At 42.0% G+C, this 18,300-nt stretch overlaps 1 protein-coding gene across 2 annotated transcripts in view; it reads right to left on the reverse strand.

The window, feature by feature from the left end:
• CRIM1 (cysteine rich transmembrane BMP regulator 1) overlaps positions 1–18,300 on the reverse strand; it is a 188,105-nt gene that overhangs the window by 139,993 nt on the left and 29,812 nt on the right. For both annotated transcript variants that reach the window (XM_080814865.1, XM_080814864.1), the window contains exon 2: positions 7,831–8,004. In XM_080814865.1, coding sequence (XP_080670991.1) covers positions 7,831–8,004 — 174 coding nt within the window. The remainder of the gene's footprint in view (positions 1–7,830; positions 8,005–18,300) is intronic.

Below are 18,300 nucleotides of genomic sequence, written 5' to 3' on the forward strand. Positions count from 1 at the left end.
CTAAAAATGGAATAATAAGCCCACATAATATTAAAATTTCCTTAGGTACGACTAAAAGAGTAAATTTAGATCACAGAATAATTAATAAAAATTGAGGTTCTGAAGCAACTGTTATTTAGGTTTTTAAAAACTGAGAGGAAAAATTCTATAAAACAGAAGTCATTTGTCTGTATTGAAATTAGTTTAGCATCAGAACATAGTCATATAATATAAATGTTCCTCTTGTTTTAAACAGAAGAGAAAAAAATACAAGTATCTAACTACCTACATAAATTCTCTCATCTTTTAAGATTTTTTAATTTATTTACTTGACAGAGAGAGAGAAAGCACAAGCAGGGGGAGCGGCAGGCAGAGAGATGGGGAGAAGCAGGCTCCCTTCTGTGCAGGGAGCCCGACGGGGCCTTGACCCCAGGACCCTGAGATCATGACCTGAGCTGAAGGCAGATGCTTAAAAGACTGAGCCACCCAGGCATCCCTCTCTCATCATTTTTTCTAACCTTTAATTTTTGCCTAAACATATACAGTCCATGCAACATAAGTTTACAGAACAGATAAATGCTTAAAGACATCATTTAAGACATTTATAAAATATCTTTTAAAAAATTAAGAGCAAGTTCCCGTAGCCTACCTAAAATGTGATTCTATTGACACCTTTCTATCTGCACCTTCAGGGTCATTTAGAATATGGCCCCTCAGTTAAATGCAAAACAAAGTCAAACTGGTAGACTCAGATGTAGTGACAGCATGTGCTCAACACTTACTTTCTGAATTAGTAAATGAATAGAGAACAAAGATGAATGAAGAAAGCAAGCAGCTCCGACGTAAAGACGGAAGCTCAGAAGGTTACAGACAACGTTGAGAGGATTCTTCTGGACCAAAAGAATCTACGACTTTCGTGCTCTTTCCTTACTTTCCCATCCAACTGTTAACTCGCCTTAACGTTCTACCCTGGATGGCTCTGATCTCAGGTGTGGGTCTGACCAGACCCGCTCCTGTACTCTCAAACACTTTTAAAGGCTTTTCTGAATAAGGGAGTATAAATAGTCAATCCACCAATAACTGATCATTAAAATGAAATACTCCATTTTACACCTCCCACTCCCAGGGGCAGCGACACTTACGTTTAAGGCTAACTTGGGACTGGCCGCCAGCAAGAGTTCCTGTGCTGAGGGAACACTTCCTGCACCGCCATCACTGCACTCGCAGTGCGCCGACGCGGCCAGCCATGTCTGTCGTCTGTGGAGCACACACACTGCTGTCTCATTAAACTTCCTAAAAACACTCACACTCCTCACATGGCTTGCGTACTCATTAACAGCACGACACTCTCGCTGGGAAGATGACTCACAATCCTTATCTCCAGCCCAGATCTCTGAGGTCCAGACTCCCAGGTCCTGTCTTCCCCTTGATCCCACAGACACCTCAAACACAACAAAACAAACTCAATAGCCACCTTATCCAACCCTCCCATAAAGCTGCTCTCCTTGTGGTCCACATTCTAATAAATAACACCACTAAACAGCCTGACCTCCATGCCCTCTTGAGCCTCTGGCTTGACAACCACCCCCTCCTCCCCAAATTTGGCCATCTTCAATTTCCTCATGCTCCAAAATCAATCAGCCACTAAAGCCCACTGCCTTGACCACTGTAATTTCCTCCTAATCTGCACTCTTCTGTCCATCCTCTCTTTTCTAGCTCCAAGGCTGTTCTCTCTCTCTCTCCTTCTCCCCCCTTTCTGTTGAGCCACCCAACATACTTCTCACAGCTGAACTCGGTTCCCAAGTCCTCCACAAAGTCTTCCTTGATTCATCCAGCTTATTAATGTTGAGTTTTTGTCTACTCTATATATAAGACGATGATGTAAAGTATCACATCCCAGTTTCTTTGATTACCTTTTCTCTAAAATATCTTGTAAAGAAAAAGTAATTAAATGAAGCCCCAAATTATAAGCCATTTAATGTTACCGCAAATGCTTTTAGCTAAACTAAAGGAGAAATTTCTTAAACCCTAATCTTCCTCCTTTTGCAAAATATTCATTGTGTCTCCAAACAGGAGTAAATTTCACATTATCTATACTATCCCGGTAATCCACATGATGAATATGCAGCAATGCCTAAAAAGTGTATTTAAGAACACACTTTATGGCTCCCACACAGATATCCCTTTAGCTAGTCTCCTCTGTGTGGGCCGGGTTTTTATTTTTCTCTAGAATCTCTCAACAAAGTTATACCTTCTTGAAGAAAGGAAGGGCTGATCTCCTCTCAGGGATATATACCTTTGTAGTCCTCAGTATACTTACCTGAGCTTGAATTCTACTTACTGAGTTAATTACATAAAAAAATAGCTTAAGTGACAAACAGCTCTACTTGGGTGTCAGATTTAATTTGTCCAAAACAAAACTCTTGAATCTTCCTTAAATCTACTCCTGCTCCTGGGAAAGGGCACCACTTTGCTTAAAACCCAACATCTAAAAGTACTCCCACATTCTGCTTTCCCTTACCCCCAATGCATAATCCATCAACAAATCCAGTTCCAGATTATATCTCAAATCCACCCATCCCTTCATCTCCAGCTCTGAAGTCTGAGCCACCATTACCTCTTCCCCGAACTACCGAAAGAACCCCTACCTGCCACTCTGTTCCCATTCTTGGTTTCTGAGACTTCCCACAAGTCTCTGCCTCACCAGACACACTGGTGAAGACACACAAAGCAAGTAACGCTATTCCCTATTCATAACCCTTTAACAGCTTTTTAAAATAGCTTTCCTATGTCCTCATGATAAAATCCATTCAGTCTAACTTACAGGGCATTATGTGATCTAACCCGCATCCTCCTCTTCCTCTCCCATGACATTCCAGTCTCACGGACCTTCCTGCTTTTTCTTGCTATTCCTCAAACACACCAAGCTCGCTTAGACCTTTCACATTTCTGGTTCCCTCTGACTGGAATTCTCTCCTGTCAGAGCATCCTAAATCTGATACTCTCACATTCAGATTTTAATGCAAATGCTCTCCCTTCATGGAAAACTTCCCTGACCTCTGTACCTAAAAGCAATTTTCTCGCTAACCCCAGTAATTCTCATATCATCCTAATTACTGTTTTTCAGAGCTCCCATCCCATTATACACTATTTTCTGTTCATGTCTGTGTTTCCATGTGGTCCTCTCCTTCTGAATGTCAGCTCCATGACAGCTGTACCCCCATGTCGGAGATCTGTGCCCAGTACATATTTGGCACTCAATAAATATTTGTCGGATGAATGAATGTCTGAATGTTTTCCAGGGTGTTTTTCATCCTTCCTGAACTCGGTTTCATATTTCTGACTACTTTTTGAGTTTATGACCACTCTGAACTATAATAATTTTTTTTAGAAAATAAAAGCCACTGACCGCAGCATGGAGTCATATGCATACCTGAAGGTCCACCTCACTCGCTGCATCGTGGAAATCTTTGGTGGCCACTCTGACTACGGTTATTAAGCTCGGAGTGGCTCCTCCAGAGAACCGGGCAGCTGCAGGGACTGGTACTGCTCTTGCTACTTTTGTCCCCTCCTCTGATGATCCATCAGTTTAACTTTTGTGGAGTTTGGCACAACATTTTACCAAATCAAGAATGAACAGAGAGTGGAGCATAAAATTATGAGCTTTGTTAGATCAAGGTGGGGTGACCTGCAGGTCATTCCCTTTATCAGACTTCCTCCTCTTCGGAGAAACACAGAGGATTCTGACAAGCCATTCCGCACAGCGCCAACGTCGGCTGTTACCTAGTGTCCTGCTGCCTCTGCATTTGTGACCAGCTGATCTTACGGTGATGTGTTCATGGATTTTAGGAAAGAAAACATGTGGTAAAATCCCGGACCAACTCCTTCCCTTTTAAACTGAACTTGTTTAATGCCCAGAAATTGCGAGTATTCTTCATAAGTCTATAAATATGATACTATAATGCCCTTCAATGACTTCCACACATTTTTTTAAAATGTTGCTGCGGTTATGTTTAGAACTCATGCTCAGAACTTACTCTCAAAGCACAGAAGTGGAGACACATGCTTTCTCATTACACTCTGGCAAGAATACTACTCCTCCTGCCCCACCCCTGGCCCTGCACACTTGAACACTAGAAACCACCCGGAAGAACGGACCTACACAGAGGGCTTTAGCTAGAACAAACTACTTAACTTCCCACGAGAGAACAACAAGAATCAAGTCTAACCTACATCGTTACTAGATTCATCCTTACTGGGCTCTGCAAAATCGTCCATGCCCTGCACAATCCTCCCCCCCAACCAAGTCCTTCTACTGAGCCTTCTGGAACTAATGGTCATCACCACAGTCCCCTCTGGCATCCTTCTCCCCTCACCTCCATGTTTTAATGGAAATACAGGTAACCCTGGTTCCTTGGTCCCTCAAAGTCCTCTCGTGTAGGGGTGGCTTCCTTTCCCACATTCCACAAACCTGAGGCTGGGGCGGTGTCCCCTCTGTTCTCACTGTCCTTTCAGGTCACTCTTCCTGCCCCCTTTAAAAAATGAAACCTTGTTCACGTGAGCATGTGCAATGGGATTGTGGACGCGCTGCCGGGAGCTGTGTCTTCCTCATTTCCTGCTCCTGTCCTTCCTGGCACAGGTCACGCACGACCACCGACAAGACTCCTGCATGACCCTGGATCTCAGACTTTCCCTTCCTATCAGACACACCAGGAAACATCCTAACCCCGGTTAGATGCCCCTGTCCACCTACACTGTGTCTGCACTGGAGCTGGAGCTGGAGCTGGAGGAAGCAATGACTGTGCCGGCTGGTGGCCCTTCCAACAGGTACATGCGTGCCTCCAAGCTGCAGTGAGCTGTCCGTGCTGGTGGGCGAGCGGAACCTGTGTTCCTGGTTAAGGCACTCGTCCCCTCTCTCAGAGGTCTAGTTCACATCCTCCTCCTCAGTATTTCACACCTCTTCTCCCACCTCAGTAACAGCTGACAACCTTGTTTTATCGTGTCTGAAAAAAAGGAACAATTTTGCTCCTCTCTCCAACACTTGGCTCCTACAATGAGTGCTATCTTGCTTTTTACTAGATCATTCTTGTCATCATTCAAACATGCATAACCTCATATTTTTAAAGCCCCTCTTGACCCTCTAGGTCCCTAAAACAAATACCCCGTCATCCAGTTCCACTTCAGCACAAACATCTCAAAAGCATCCCCACCTCCATGACTTGGACTAGCATTCTTGTGCTATTTCAGGTGGGGAACCCTAGAATCATCTTTGTGCATTTCTATCCCTGTCTCTCAGCAAAAAGGTGTGTATGCGCCTCTTGCCTGCTGTCTCCCCGCTGGTCCCCAGTTCAGCCTCCAGGGGCACCACATCTAAGTACCTGAAACAGCTCTCCAGGGAGCCTCTGGACCGCAGTATCTCCCCTGCTAACCCACTCCGCATCCCCCCAGAGCCGCCACCTGCCCATCGATTGAGGGTCTCGCCAGGCTCTGATTCTCTCTGCTCATAAACCTGCAATGGTTCCTGAGAGTTCCTAGGACCAGGCCTAAGCTCCCCCTGAGATGCGAAGACACTCTGTCCTCCAGTCCCAGGTTGCTCCCCATCTTTAGTTCCTCTGACCTATCAACATAAAAGCTTTAAGACCACCATCCCCTGTGTCTTACATAAGTCACGTAAGTCCTGCTTCAAAGTTTCATTCTTTTGTCCATATTGTTCTCCTTCCTAGAACCTATCACCACGCAAATTCCAAACTGTTCAGACTCCACCCCCTCCAGGACACCTTATCCTACAATTCCAGGTCACACTTTTCTGGCCTTAAATTCCTAGAAGCATTCTAAGTCTTCATTGCTACTAAGGACTCCCATTGTATACAGTTCTGTATCACCACGAATTCTTTCATATGCCAATACACACTCAACTACCGGCAGAGCTTTCTCCTTCCAACTTGTTTCTCAGGAGAAGAAAATCCCCTAATACTGACTTCTTATAAGATCTTGAATATTGCAGGGTGCTTTATTTTGAAAAACCAAAGTACTCTTTGTAGAAGATACACTAACTTTAAATGAGCTCAACCAAAAGTTCTACTTTTGGATTATATAGAGGTCATCTAACAGAATCTGTTTAAAAAAACAAAAAGTAAAGAAATTACAGTAATTATTCCTGAGGGAATGCTCTCAAAATTGGAAGTGCTGGATCTTGTACACAATCTACTTAGAATCACTTTAAAAATCAATGGCGTTAATCTCCACATTATAAAGATCATAAATATACACATAACTAATTTAAAAAATGCAACTGCACGGCAGACCATTCAGTTGGTGAAGAGAGCCTGCTGGGGAGCAAGGGTTTAAGGGACCTGGAAGGGAGCCTGAACAAAGATGGTGGCAGCAACAGAGATACATTTGAAACATTTTGGGGGGTTGGGGGGGAACAGTTTGTGAAATATAAGAGTGGCAAAAATCATCTAAATTGCCATATCATTTTATTTCAGATCATGTGATTTTCAGGATTATGAGAAGTAAATTATTTAAATAGATATTTGACCACTCCATGTATATCCCTGCAAGTTTATTTATGCTAAAATTGGCAAAATACTCTTTTCTCTTTTTTGACAAGCAATGGCATAGGGACAGGGGTTAGCAAAGAGCCACAAGATGATAAGAATGAACTAGGTTACAAGTTGTCCAATGTCATGATGTAGTAGGAAAAATACTTTACATGGTTCGTCCTGGGCTTATTACTGAGCAGTGGCATGGAGCTCAGCTTTCCAGTTTTCTAATTTAAGGGCCAGACTAAATGTTACCTAAGACTCTGTAGTTCTAAAATTTTACTTTTAGTGTTTCCTACTATAATCTCTTTTAATACTTCAGCAGCATTGGTAAATACAAAGAGAAAAGCTATTTTAGAGGCTGCTATAAACTTCTCTTTCTTTATTACCATTTAACAGGAACTGGAAACTTAATACAATTAAAAAACTTCAGTCCTCCTATACTGCTCTTATGAGATCTCACAAATCTTCACTATTCCAAACCCATTACCAACCTCTCCACCCTAGAATGACACCATGCTAGAGATCACAGGTATACTTAAGAATGTCCGGTTCCGCTCTTTTTGTTCCACATAAGGAACATGGAGCTAGGACAGAGTTTCATGCCGGTCTGGGGCCTTATCCTTTGTTAATCCTGGTTTGGAGCCATGGTACCAAGCTCTGGGCATGGCACTCACAGTTAGTGGAGCTAGGAATCATACTTCCATGTCTTCAATCTTTTGCCTAGGTTTTCTGCAGGAATGTACAAAACTTATGGGCCATAGGAGCACAATTTTGTTATTTTAATGTAATGCCTGACTTCATTCCACAGGAGAACCACCAACGACCCATCCACACCTAAGTGGTTTTGCTCCACGGCAAAACCCACCTAAGCCTTCAGCCATCCCTGTGCAATCCTCCCATCTCTGCTAAAGAGACACACTTTTTTGCCAGATGAGCTGCATTTCTCATTAGCACTCCCCTTGTGGAGCGCCCTGCTACAGTAAATAAAGCGGAACGGAGTTGGTGACAACAGATGCCCATCGTGAGCACACTGCTTGTGAAGTCATCCCGTATGCAGAGGTGACCTAAGCAAGCTGGCGCAAACCACCCTGCTCGTGAGCCACAGCATTACCAAATGCACAGCCCGCAGGAACCACAGACGCACATGGCACACACATACACACACCATCCCATCAGTCATTGGGCAACTTGGCGCATCTTGTTTGGGACTGTAAAAGGTACCCGTCTCTATAAGCATGTCTCTGCCTCTTCGAGCTCCAATATGACACAGCGCGAAGCCTGACAACTGGGAATCAGTACTTACCTTCGATCCTCTTCAAAGCTGAAAGGCACATATCCTTCCTGGGAAACTCAAAGGGATTGTTGCAGGTGCGAATGGTGTCACATTCACATTTCCCGTTGATTATATTGCATCCAGAGACAAGGTTCTCGTTGCAGGGTTCAAAACCAAGCAGCTGGTCATCGTCCCAGTTCTCATCTGTAAAACAATGAACAACCACAGAATATTGCTTGCAGCTTCATTCAAAGGCCTGTCTGAAAGCAAAAATGTGCAAAGATGTCAAGATTAACACCTAACACTGACACCTCAATTTACATAAGGTGGTTTTGGCTGCAATTTGACCAATGAATGAAATCCAGCCTCCGAATAAGTGAGAAAAAGGAAATAGAGCCATACATGTAGACATTAAATAACCACATATACAAACGTGTATGATCAAAACCCACCACTTCTCTTATGTGTTATTTTACAAAGATTCCTGGATTTTCCTGCTTTCAATAAAATTATAGGAGACACTTCTGTCAACTTATAAAATGATTCACAAACACCCAGAGTTTTTTGTTGTTTTTTTTTTTTTCAGCCCATCTGGTAGAGGCAAGCTTTGGGTTTAAAACAGCTGGCAATTTAATACATCAAGACAGCTAATCAGCATAAAACCTCAGATACCACCAAAGAAGGGAGAATGGATACAGCGGTAAAGGAGTCCTCCAACGCATTTCAGCTCAGATGCTAATGCCCACCGGGCCCAAAACCAAAGCCAGAGAGGACAACAAAACTGAGGGCTACAGCTTAGGGAGAGGCTAAGAAAGTCACACGCTGAAGCTGGGACCAAAATCACTATCCCGGTCATGGAATGACAGGACCATCGGCCAACTCGATCCTGAATGCTATTTCTCACAGCTGAAACACCTCTTACAGGCAATCAGATTATTTCTCTAGGAGTCTTTGGGGCACTGTATGCATTTCCCCCCCTCTTAACATTATCTTTAATAGACACTTTGTCGTATCTTAACTAGGTACTACCTGTTAAATAGTAAACATGTTTCTGATAACCATATCTGGAGAGAATTTTTTAAAGTACTTGAATTTAAGATATCTTAAACCTGTTGCTCACACAAAGGCAGGTATAAAGCCACCCTGAGAATGTGTTTTCGTAGAAGACAGTGTAAACAGATGGCTGTAATTTTTTTTTACAGCTAAAATTCTACTTCTGGTGACATCACTAACTTAATGCAAAAGACTCTTCTCCCTTCCTGAAATAAATAATTTTTTTGTCAAGGGGTCTTTAAAAAGATATCACTTACAATATAAAGAGCTTCATGGCAATTCTTTGAAAATCTCTTCTGTTCTGATTTCAGGCTCACTTACTTGATAAAAGTCTCAGCTCTTAGTAAAACGACTTTACAAGTTTAAACAAAAACACAATTAATCTGTTTTAGGACATTTTCCTGTTTAGCCTATATTTGGTTTTTAGAAATAACATGTAAACACACAAAGGTACATTCCTACCTTCAAAACAACACTGAAATTACTAAATTATCCTGAAAGGAAAACCAGAAAAGAACATAATGAAAGAACTTGACATGGGAAAGTGGCTAATAATTTAGGCTTCAGTTATAATACGTAATACATTGGACATATAAACGATTTCCCATCTCTACATTTATTTGTTGAACAAGCTATTAGTACTACTCTCCTAACCCGGTTCATTGAAATTTGTCATGAAAGAATTTTTATGACTTTATATTCAAATTTGTAACTCAAAGTTAGTGTACCCCTAGGAACTTAAAAACTTACAAGAAATCAAGTAACATTTGAACCACTGGAAAACTAGTCTCTTCTATTTCTCATTTCCCCATCATATTCAGAGAAGAAATCTTTATTACTATTGGTTAAATCCATCACCAAATCGAGCAGATTCTGATTTTTTTTTCCCCCATAGCAAACCTCCTTTCTTTCCATTAGAACCAGAACTCCCTGAAGACCTCATTCTCCTGAAGGACGGCAACATCCCCCTCCCCAGTCTCCCTACCACTATCCTCTTGTCTCTCCACTAACTCCTTTCCCCATGCTATCATCAGAATCATTGTCCTCAAAAAATAAACCTGCTCAGTGGTCCCTTCTTACCAACAAGAAAAAGCCGGAACTTCTTAGAGTGGAATAAGAGGCTCTTCATGTATGGCTTGCACTTCTACAGACTCAGCTTTCACCAAACCCTCACACATCCTAATGCTCTAAGCACCCTGAGAGTCTCACTACAAACCCTGAGTAACTGCTGCCCCACCCATCTGCCTACAACAACTCCCCCCTTCTTCCTGTGGTAACTCCTACTCATCCATCCAGACCCAGTTCAAATGTTACCTCTTTGAGGAAGTTTTCTCCACTATGAGCAGCTCCATTTTCCATGCTCCCTCGGGCAGGTGCACAGACCTCCAGTCTCCTGTGGTACTGGCTTTACGTCAGTCAAACTTCCTCACTAGGTAGAGTCCTTGTGTGTAGGAGCCGGGTCCTACCTCACTTTGAACCCCCTTAACCCTAGACCTTAGTACGGTGTTCATTAACTGTATGTACAGTACCGTAACGTACACATATACATATATGTAAAAAATAGGACTATCCTGTATATCTAGCCACGTAGTTCGTCAGTGGTATGGTCAATGCTGCTGTCCATGTGTTTTTTAGGAAGACCATTTTCTTTGACTGTGAAATCCAAATTAAAAGGCAATTGCTGTTGATGCTCTTCCCAACCCCTTACTGATTCCTCCTTTGTTCCCAGTAGGAGCCTGTGGGCCACAGCGACAGGCTGATGGAAAGATGCACAGCTAAGCCCGACTGTCCCCTCAAAAAATGCAAGGCCACCATGTCCAGTTAGGAAGCAGTGGACTCTGAACCCCAAAATGTCTTATATACCTTTATTTTTCTTTTTTGAGAGGAAATATTTTGAATTCTATGCCCCCCCACCCTAATCAATACTTTTTCTTCTTGGCAAATAGTTCCCTTAGCAACCATTGCACAACAGGATCAAGTACAACACACTTCTGAGACAAATGCTTTTATGTTTTTCTATTACAGAACATTATACTTTAAAATAATTTAACAGCCAACCAACAGGAACTCAAAGCAAAAATTCAGTGAGGTTTGAGTACAGAAATCAAATCTGAGCCCAACAGTTCTGCAGAGAGGGGCTGGCAAATTTGATGTTTTTAAATCTCTATTAAGTAAATCCATATATACAACGCAAAGACGAAGGCTTTGATTCTCTGAATCCTGATTTCTCCTTTGACTGGCGAGGGGGTAAAAAAAAGGAGTTACAAACAGGAGCATTGCTCTTTAAATATTTATTTCAAGTAGTCTTTTCTCCCCGGTACTCTCCAGACAAGATATAGTCTCCAGCCAGAAAAGACAACTGAGATACTTCTGCGACTACAGTTTTAAGTTTGTAACTTCTGCAAGACACGAAACAGGGACATTGAGCTATTTTCTCTCAATATAAGATGAGAGAAATCTAATAATTTCAAGTATGAATTAAAACTCATGTATGTTCGAGTATGTCCAAATATGTTAAGTCCCTCAGTGAGAAGACGGTCATACAGAACTGCTGACTGGACAGCTCCACTCGGAGGCTTGGAAGACATCCCGAGACACGATGCTCTCCTCTCAGATCGCCACGGCACTTCACGATGGAACAGTCACCTCACACACACTTCCCATTTCGTCCCCCAGAACGGTAGTACGAGATGCAAAAACAAGGGTAATGAGGGGCAGGAGACAAATGTGATGACTGGCGGTTGGTGCCGCCGCCTCCCTTCACACTGAGACACCAGCAGTGTGACCACCACTGCCTTTGAAGCCCCAGTGCAACAGATGACACACAGAATAAAAGAAACACTTTAATACTGCCATGAAGAGAGTTTGGACCTCATAGACTACCTGAAAAGGTCTTGGGATCCGCCCCCAAGGGGTTGCTGTTGTAAAGAGCACATCCTGCTGATACACCTGGGCCAAGGCAGCACGGGATCCAGGTCTGAGAAGTAACAAAGGTCATGGGGTACCTCTGCTCCTAATGCTTACCCTAAACCACAGACATGTGTCCTCATGGGGATTTAGCTGCTACGTAATCGGGGGGGGAAAGGAAAATGAAGTCAATAAAATGCAAACATTGTGTTGATTCTTACATGATCTTTCTCAGCACATTAATGCTATGAAAAGATCAAGAGCAAGTGTTCTCACAATGAAAGAAAAAGTCTGAGCGATAATGAACACTTTAAGCAAAAGCTGATAGTCTTCTTTAAATTTCCTCCTCTGGTGCAAGAAATGACGGCTCTAGTGAATGAACTTTCCATGACATTAAACTACCCAGGGAGGCTGCAAATGCAAATGAAAAAACTAGAGATATTTCCCCCTGTATTTAAACATCATGATGAAGAAACTACCCTTAGATTTTGGGTTCAATTCTGATGAACCTGGTCTCCATTACAGGTGAGTGTCTTCAAGCCTGTCTCTGCCCTGAAGGAAGCAGTAGGGGCGGGGGGTAAGGCTGCGAAGGGTGTGCTGTCCAGGCTCCAGGCGCAAAAGCTATGGGTGACTTACCCGTGTCAGTGTTTTCATTTGGATTCTTATTGTTGGTATCTATCCTCTCTGTATACAGTTCCGTAGGTTTTGAGTGTCCTACCCCTAACCCTATCTTTCCCCATACCTCTCTGTTTTTAGTGTAGTAAATGATTGTGCAGAAGGCTGGTTTTTGTTTTAAGAGCACACATGTGGTGCCAAAGCAAAAACACCTGTTCTTCCAACAGCCACATTCAGTCTCATCCTGCACAAGGCATCTTCCAGTTTTCTCAACAATGCCTGAAATTCCTTCCTTCCGCATGTTACACTGATGATTTTAAATGCGAGGGCTAGTTAGGAGCTTCAATCCCGAGGGTAGGAAAGAGAGCACTGGGGAGGAGGATGTGAGGGCAGGGGGTCTCAGAAGATGTGCGGAGTCATCCGACTCCAGATCTGGGAAGCAGCTCCAGGAACCAGCCGTGGCAGCTCTGGCCTGACTGATCCTGGCTTCCACCTCTCTGCCCTTCAAAATATCTTTCCATCTGCGTGCTGGTGTCTGAAATTCCACTAATATGGAATAAAACATTTCAGGTGTGACTGCACTTACTGGACACGTTACTGTGTGTTCATCTCAAATCTCTTGACTTCCTGGAGGCACAGGCATCTGTATACTCAAAGCCTTACCTTTTCTACCCTGTATCAGCTTAGGTTAATGGAGTTTACTCCAAACCAAGATAGAGCTGCACCCCATTATGTGGCAATCCACTTACCAGAAATATGCTATAGCAGATATTAAAAGGCAAGAAACAAATTCACAGTACACACTCAGAAGCTCACAGTAATGGAATTCTGTTGGCAGAGGAGAAGCTTCTGGGAATATATATCAAATTAATTCTCCAGCTGTTCACATATCCCTGTGGCTACAGTAAGATGCAAACAGCTAATACTGGCATCTCTTTCCATGCCAGCCCAGAAACTCCAGTGTAATGTAAAATTGCTGCTCTTAACTCCCCCAGCTCCTGGCTGGCTGTTATCAAGCATTCATTCTGCTCAAGGAGAAATCCAATGCTGTGAGCTTTCATTCTCTCTGCTTCAAGCTTAAGGCGGACGTTCCAAAAGCCAGTGCTTCCCTCTCCCTCTCTTCCTGGTGCTGTAATCAGTGCAAAGCAGGAAGGGCAAAATTATGGTTATCAGTAGAAATGATTCATGTTACAAAAATCTGTTTTACAGGCATTTCCACAAAGTGAAACTATGTTAAGCATATGTAACTGTATACCAGAGTGGACAGGCCCTGGCTCTAAAACAATGGGAATGCTAAAATATGCTCACAAATATTTTTTTGAAGACCGACTTCTTAAACTGATGCAAATCTCTAAATTTAGAGCAAACAACCATGACCACTGATTCGTATTATGTCCAAATGGGGAATTCTCTGAAAAACAAACAGGACTGGTCCAATTTACTAAATCAATTTATGGTAAATGTATGTTCCACTGCTATAATTTTTGTCAGACACCTTAGCAATACATCTAACGGAAGAGGTCCAGAGATGAACTACGGAATGCAAATTCACCCAGCCATCCAACCAACCATCCTTCCTTCCTATCATCTGGTCCTCAGATTGTGGTATCTATTATACATCAAGAACTGAGCAAGGTGCTAGGAAGCAGGGGTTTGCAGTACAATTTTCTGCCATTCTAATCAAAATCACAAGTGTTAGGAATAAAATAATAATTTCCTTTTTGATAGCAGGAAGCTACTAGGAGCAGACAGGAGCTAAAGACAAGGCAAGAAGTGTCTTCAGAAGCAAGGAATTCATGGAACAAGAAGAGGAGAGCAGAGCCTCGGACTACAGGACACAGTTCCCCTATGGCACAATTCTGCCTAAATTAGGAACTATCTGTCTTAAATTGCATGTAGAAAAACAGACAGCCCAGACATCTGTTCTCCTCATGGACAGTGCCTGACCCAGGAGACCACAGACTAGTGCCTGACCCTAGTTCTGTCATTAGTTTGCAGAGTAACCTTGAACAAGGCATTTAGCCCTCAAGGCTTCAATTTTTTTATTAACAAGGATGTCGAGTGGATAATTCATGAGGTCCCTTTAGATTTCGTGCTCATGTTTCCTTGGTTCTGCCATCCTGGATGAAACTGTCCAATGTTAACAATTTATTGGGAACAGTGTCAGAGAATCACATGCTTGTAGTGGTCATGGTTTAAATTTTAAATAGTTTCTCATTTATCAGACCCCTCTGAGGTTTGGAGAACTGTCACAAGGCACAAGAAGGCAAGCCAAGGGTGCTTTTACTATAACAAAGATCACCTTGCAGGACCTTTCTAACACCTTGGTCCTAGAGGATTTACTAGCTGAGTTCTCAATATATTAAAACAGGATTGGCCATGAATTTATTTAGAACTAATGAAGTTTTGTGTCATTATACAATTGTCTCTACTTCTATATAGATTCAGAAATTTCTATGATAAAAAGTTTTTTCTGTTTTATTTTTAGTGGGAGGGGATTACAGGTAAAGTAACCAAATACTTAAAAAAGAAGAACAATAGAAATACGCCATCAACATTGCTGGGAAACAGGGAAGGCAGCGTTTAAAGGGAAATTTCACAGGAAACGAGGTTAAAAAAAGAAAAAAAAAGAGCAGAGCATTCAGCTGAAGAAATTAGAAAAAGAGCAACAGAGCAAGTCCAAAGAAACAAGAAAGGTGGAAATCATAAATGTAGGAGGGAAATCAATGTAATAGAGATAAAAGTAACAGAGGTGATTAACAAAATTAAAAAGTGGCTCTTCAGAAAGGCTATTAAGACATCTCATAAATGGCGTATGATTAACACTCCTGTATAGCAGGTCAACTCATCCAGGTACTATGATGTATAAATATATAGAAATATATAGAAATATATACATTCAATATCCGTATATTGAATGTATATATTAATTTATATATAATATATACATTCAATATACGGATATTAAATGTATATATTAATTAATATACATAATATATATTAATATATGTATATTAAATATATATATTAAGATTTTTTATTTATTCGTTTGAGAGTGAGCAAGAGAGAGAAAGAGAGAGAGAGCAAGAGCAGGGGAAAGGGCAGAAGGAGCAGCAGGCTCCCCACTGAGCAGGGACTCAATACCAGGACCCTGGGATCATGCCCTGAGCCGAAGGCAGACGCTTAACCAGAGCTACCTAGGTGCCCCTATAAATACATTTTTAAAATCAGTCTCTCTTTGGTGGTTTTACCAGGAAGTTACTCAAAGTCGGACATTAAATGGTTATATTTTGGAAATTTTTTAAAATAATGAAGGTATTTGATTGCTCATGGCAATGTTTCCTGAGCTATAATTATTTTGTACTCTACAATGTAAAGCTCAACTCCCTTATATTTCCCCTGCTTTGAGCCTAGATCCCAGTATTTTTTTAAGGAAACTCTCACACCTTCTCACCCGGCCCATGTTTGGGCAGTGCGGGGCCGGCCTTCCATTCAGGCACAGGTCATTATTGAGCAACACAGGCTTCTCTGAGCCTGAATGTCCATTAAAACATGTAACTCCCCATTTCACCAAGCTTCAAAGAACACTGGTTTTCAGCTATCAAATATACTGCTGCTTAAAAGTTAATATATCTTGGTCGAGGGAAAAAATATCTTGAAGAAGTGCGTAATTGTGTCACATTTCCTTTCTTCCCCCAGATACTCTGAAAGCCAGCCGCGGATTAAGCCCGGTGATCGGCCACCTCTAGGATCACAGGGATCTGTCCTCCTACACAGGTACGTTAGTATAAAACACACAGTGGGGATGTTATAAGAATAGCCCGGATGAACTTCCTGAGTAGACGGAGTTGGGAAGCAAGGTCTCCAAAATAAAGTTCAACATCCGCCCAACCAACTCTTGGGCGTGGAAGACCAAGCCTGCTTAGATTTGACCCGAACCCACTTCTTCGCCTCCCCTCTTCCATTCCCCCCCACTTGCTCCACAAGACTCAAGCACTTCATGCCTACGTGCTCCCGAGCTCCCCGAAGGACCCAGGCGGTTTCCTGACTCCCCAGCTGTGCACAGACTGTTCTCTCCGCCTAGAAAGCTGCTTCTCCTTACTTGCTTTGAAAGTTTCTATTCAGGTATTAATGTTTTCTCCAGGTATCACCCGCTCCATAGGGACGGAATTAAGCATTTCCCCACCACGGGACGGCTACTGTATACCTATTAAAATTATTTCGCTATGGCAGTATCATGAAATCGCTCGTCTCATCTCCTCTACCAGAAAATAGGTTCTTTGACGCTAAAGATCTAGTGTTTCGCTTCTTCTCTTTTTATCATGGTGACTTTAGGTCTTGGCAAATAGGAGTTTAACAAAATAACCATCTGTGACAGAAGTGAACGGGAATGGGTTAGAGAACAAGAGTTCTCCAACCGAAAGTGCCGAACTTTTCTAGGAAAGTCGGTTTGGTGGTAGGGGAAGAAAAATCTTTGGATGTCAGTCTTCCCCCTTGTAAAATATTAATACCACCCCAAATTTTCTTTTAACCTCAACATTATATTAACCAAACCTTCCACATATCAATAAATATTTATGACATGTTGAGTGAATGAATATATCTCAACTATGTTAGATAAATAAATAATAATAAACTATTATCTTTCTACTACTTCCATCTATCACAACCATAATAAGATAATGTGACACAAATTAATGCTTCTTGCCAGAAAGGTACTTGTGGCTATGAATAATGCACAGTCTCATTTTATAAATATTAATGTATGCTCTAACCTAAAATCTGTTAGTCAAATGACCGAGAGCAAAACAGAAGACTAGATATGGGAATGCCTTTTTTCTTGATTGCACTCATCCAAAAGTGTGAACCACTAGAATGAAAAGAAGAAATGTGACCAGAATCTCAAACAAGGACAAAACGAACACGGCGTTCTGAAAATAAGCTCTTTGACGGAGATATATTTTCCACTATACTAGCTGAACAGTTAGCACAGGTAATGAAGCACATTTCACATATCTCCCCCCAAGATAAATCTTCTGATAACAACTAACATTTATTGAGCCACATTTTTATGTGCCAGGGACCAGACTAAGCACTCCATTCTCAGACGAACACATTTAGCTGAGGACAGAAGTTCAGCAATATTGGCCTGAATTCTGCATAGACGAGCATCAAGGGGAGAAGAGGAGGAAATAAAGGAACAAGGAAGTGAGGTGGTCAAAGGGCTGGGCAAGATGTCAAGTTCCAGTGAGTTCAGAGGACCTGAGCATCAGCGAAAAGGAAGGAGGGAACGCTCCTATGTTTCCCGTGTCACTCTGATGAAGCCCATCTCCAGTGCATATGGCCCCAAGACCAACGGCTGGTGTCATATCCCAAGGTACAGGCAGAGGCCTCAGGATGACACCTTCTAGGTCAACAGAAGTGGAGTTGCCAGAGGACCCTTGGAAACATCAGAACAGAAAACCCAACAACATAAACATGATCTCCACTACACCATCATCCCGGAAACAAGGGTTTCTTTGTTGCGGCGACGATGCCCTCACATAGAGCAGTCCTCCTGAGAGTCAAATGGTGATTATTTTAAAAGGTGTAGAATCCTTTTAGGATAATAATTTTGTGAAATCCGTTAGCAGTCACTTTGTAAGGACTGTTTTTACAAATCAACCTGAGCACTGCTGTGAACTTTACCTTAAAAATTTATCTGAATTTTTGAAACTAAACCAGGTAGAAGATAAGAAGCGAAAGAATGAACAAGATTAATTCCAATGACTTTATTTCTCATCTTTACCACTAACTCTAGTACTGTTCTTCAAGGAAATATCATCCCTAAATATTGCACCTAAAAGCGCAAACCTTTAACTTTTTTCATAAAGCAAGTTTATCTCTATATTTGATCTTATTTTTATTCCTACACATGCCCAGAAT

The sequence above is a fragment of the Martes martes genome (assembly GCF_963455335.1).
Source record: "Martes martes genome assembly, chromosome: 9".
NCBI classification, from domain to species: domain Eukaryota; kingdom Metazoa; phylum Chordata; class Mammalia; order Carnivora; family Mustelidae; genus Martes; species Martes martes.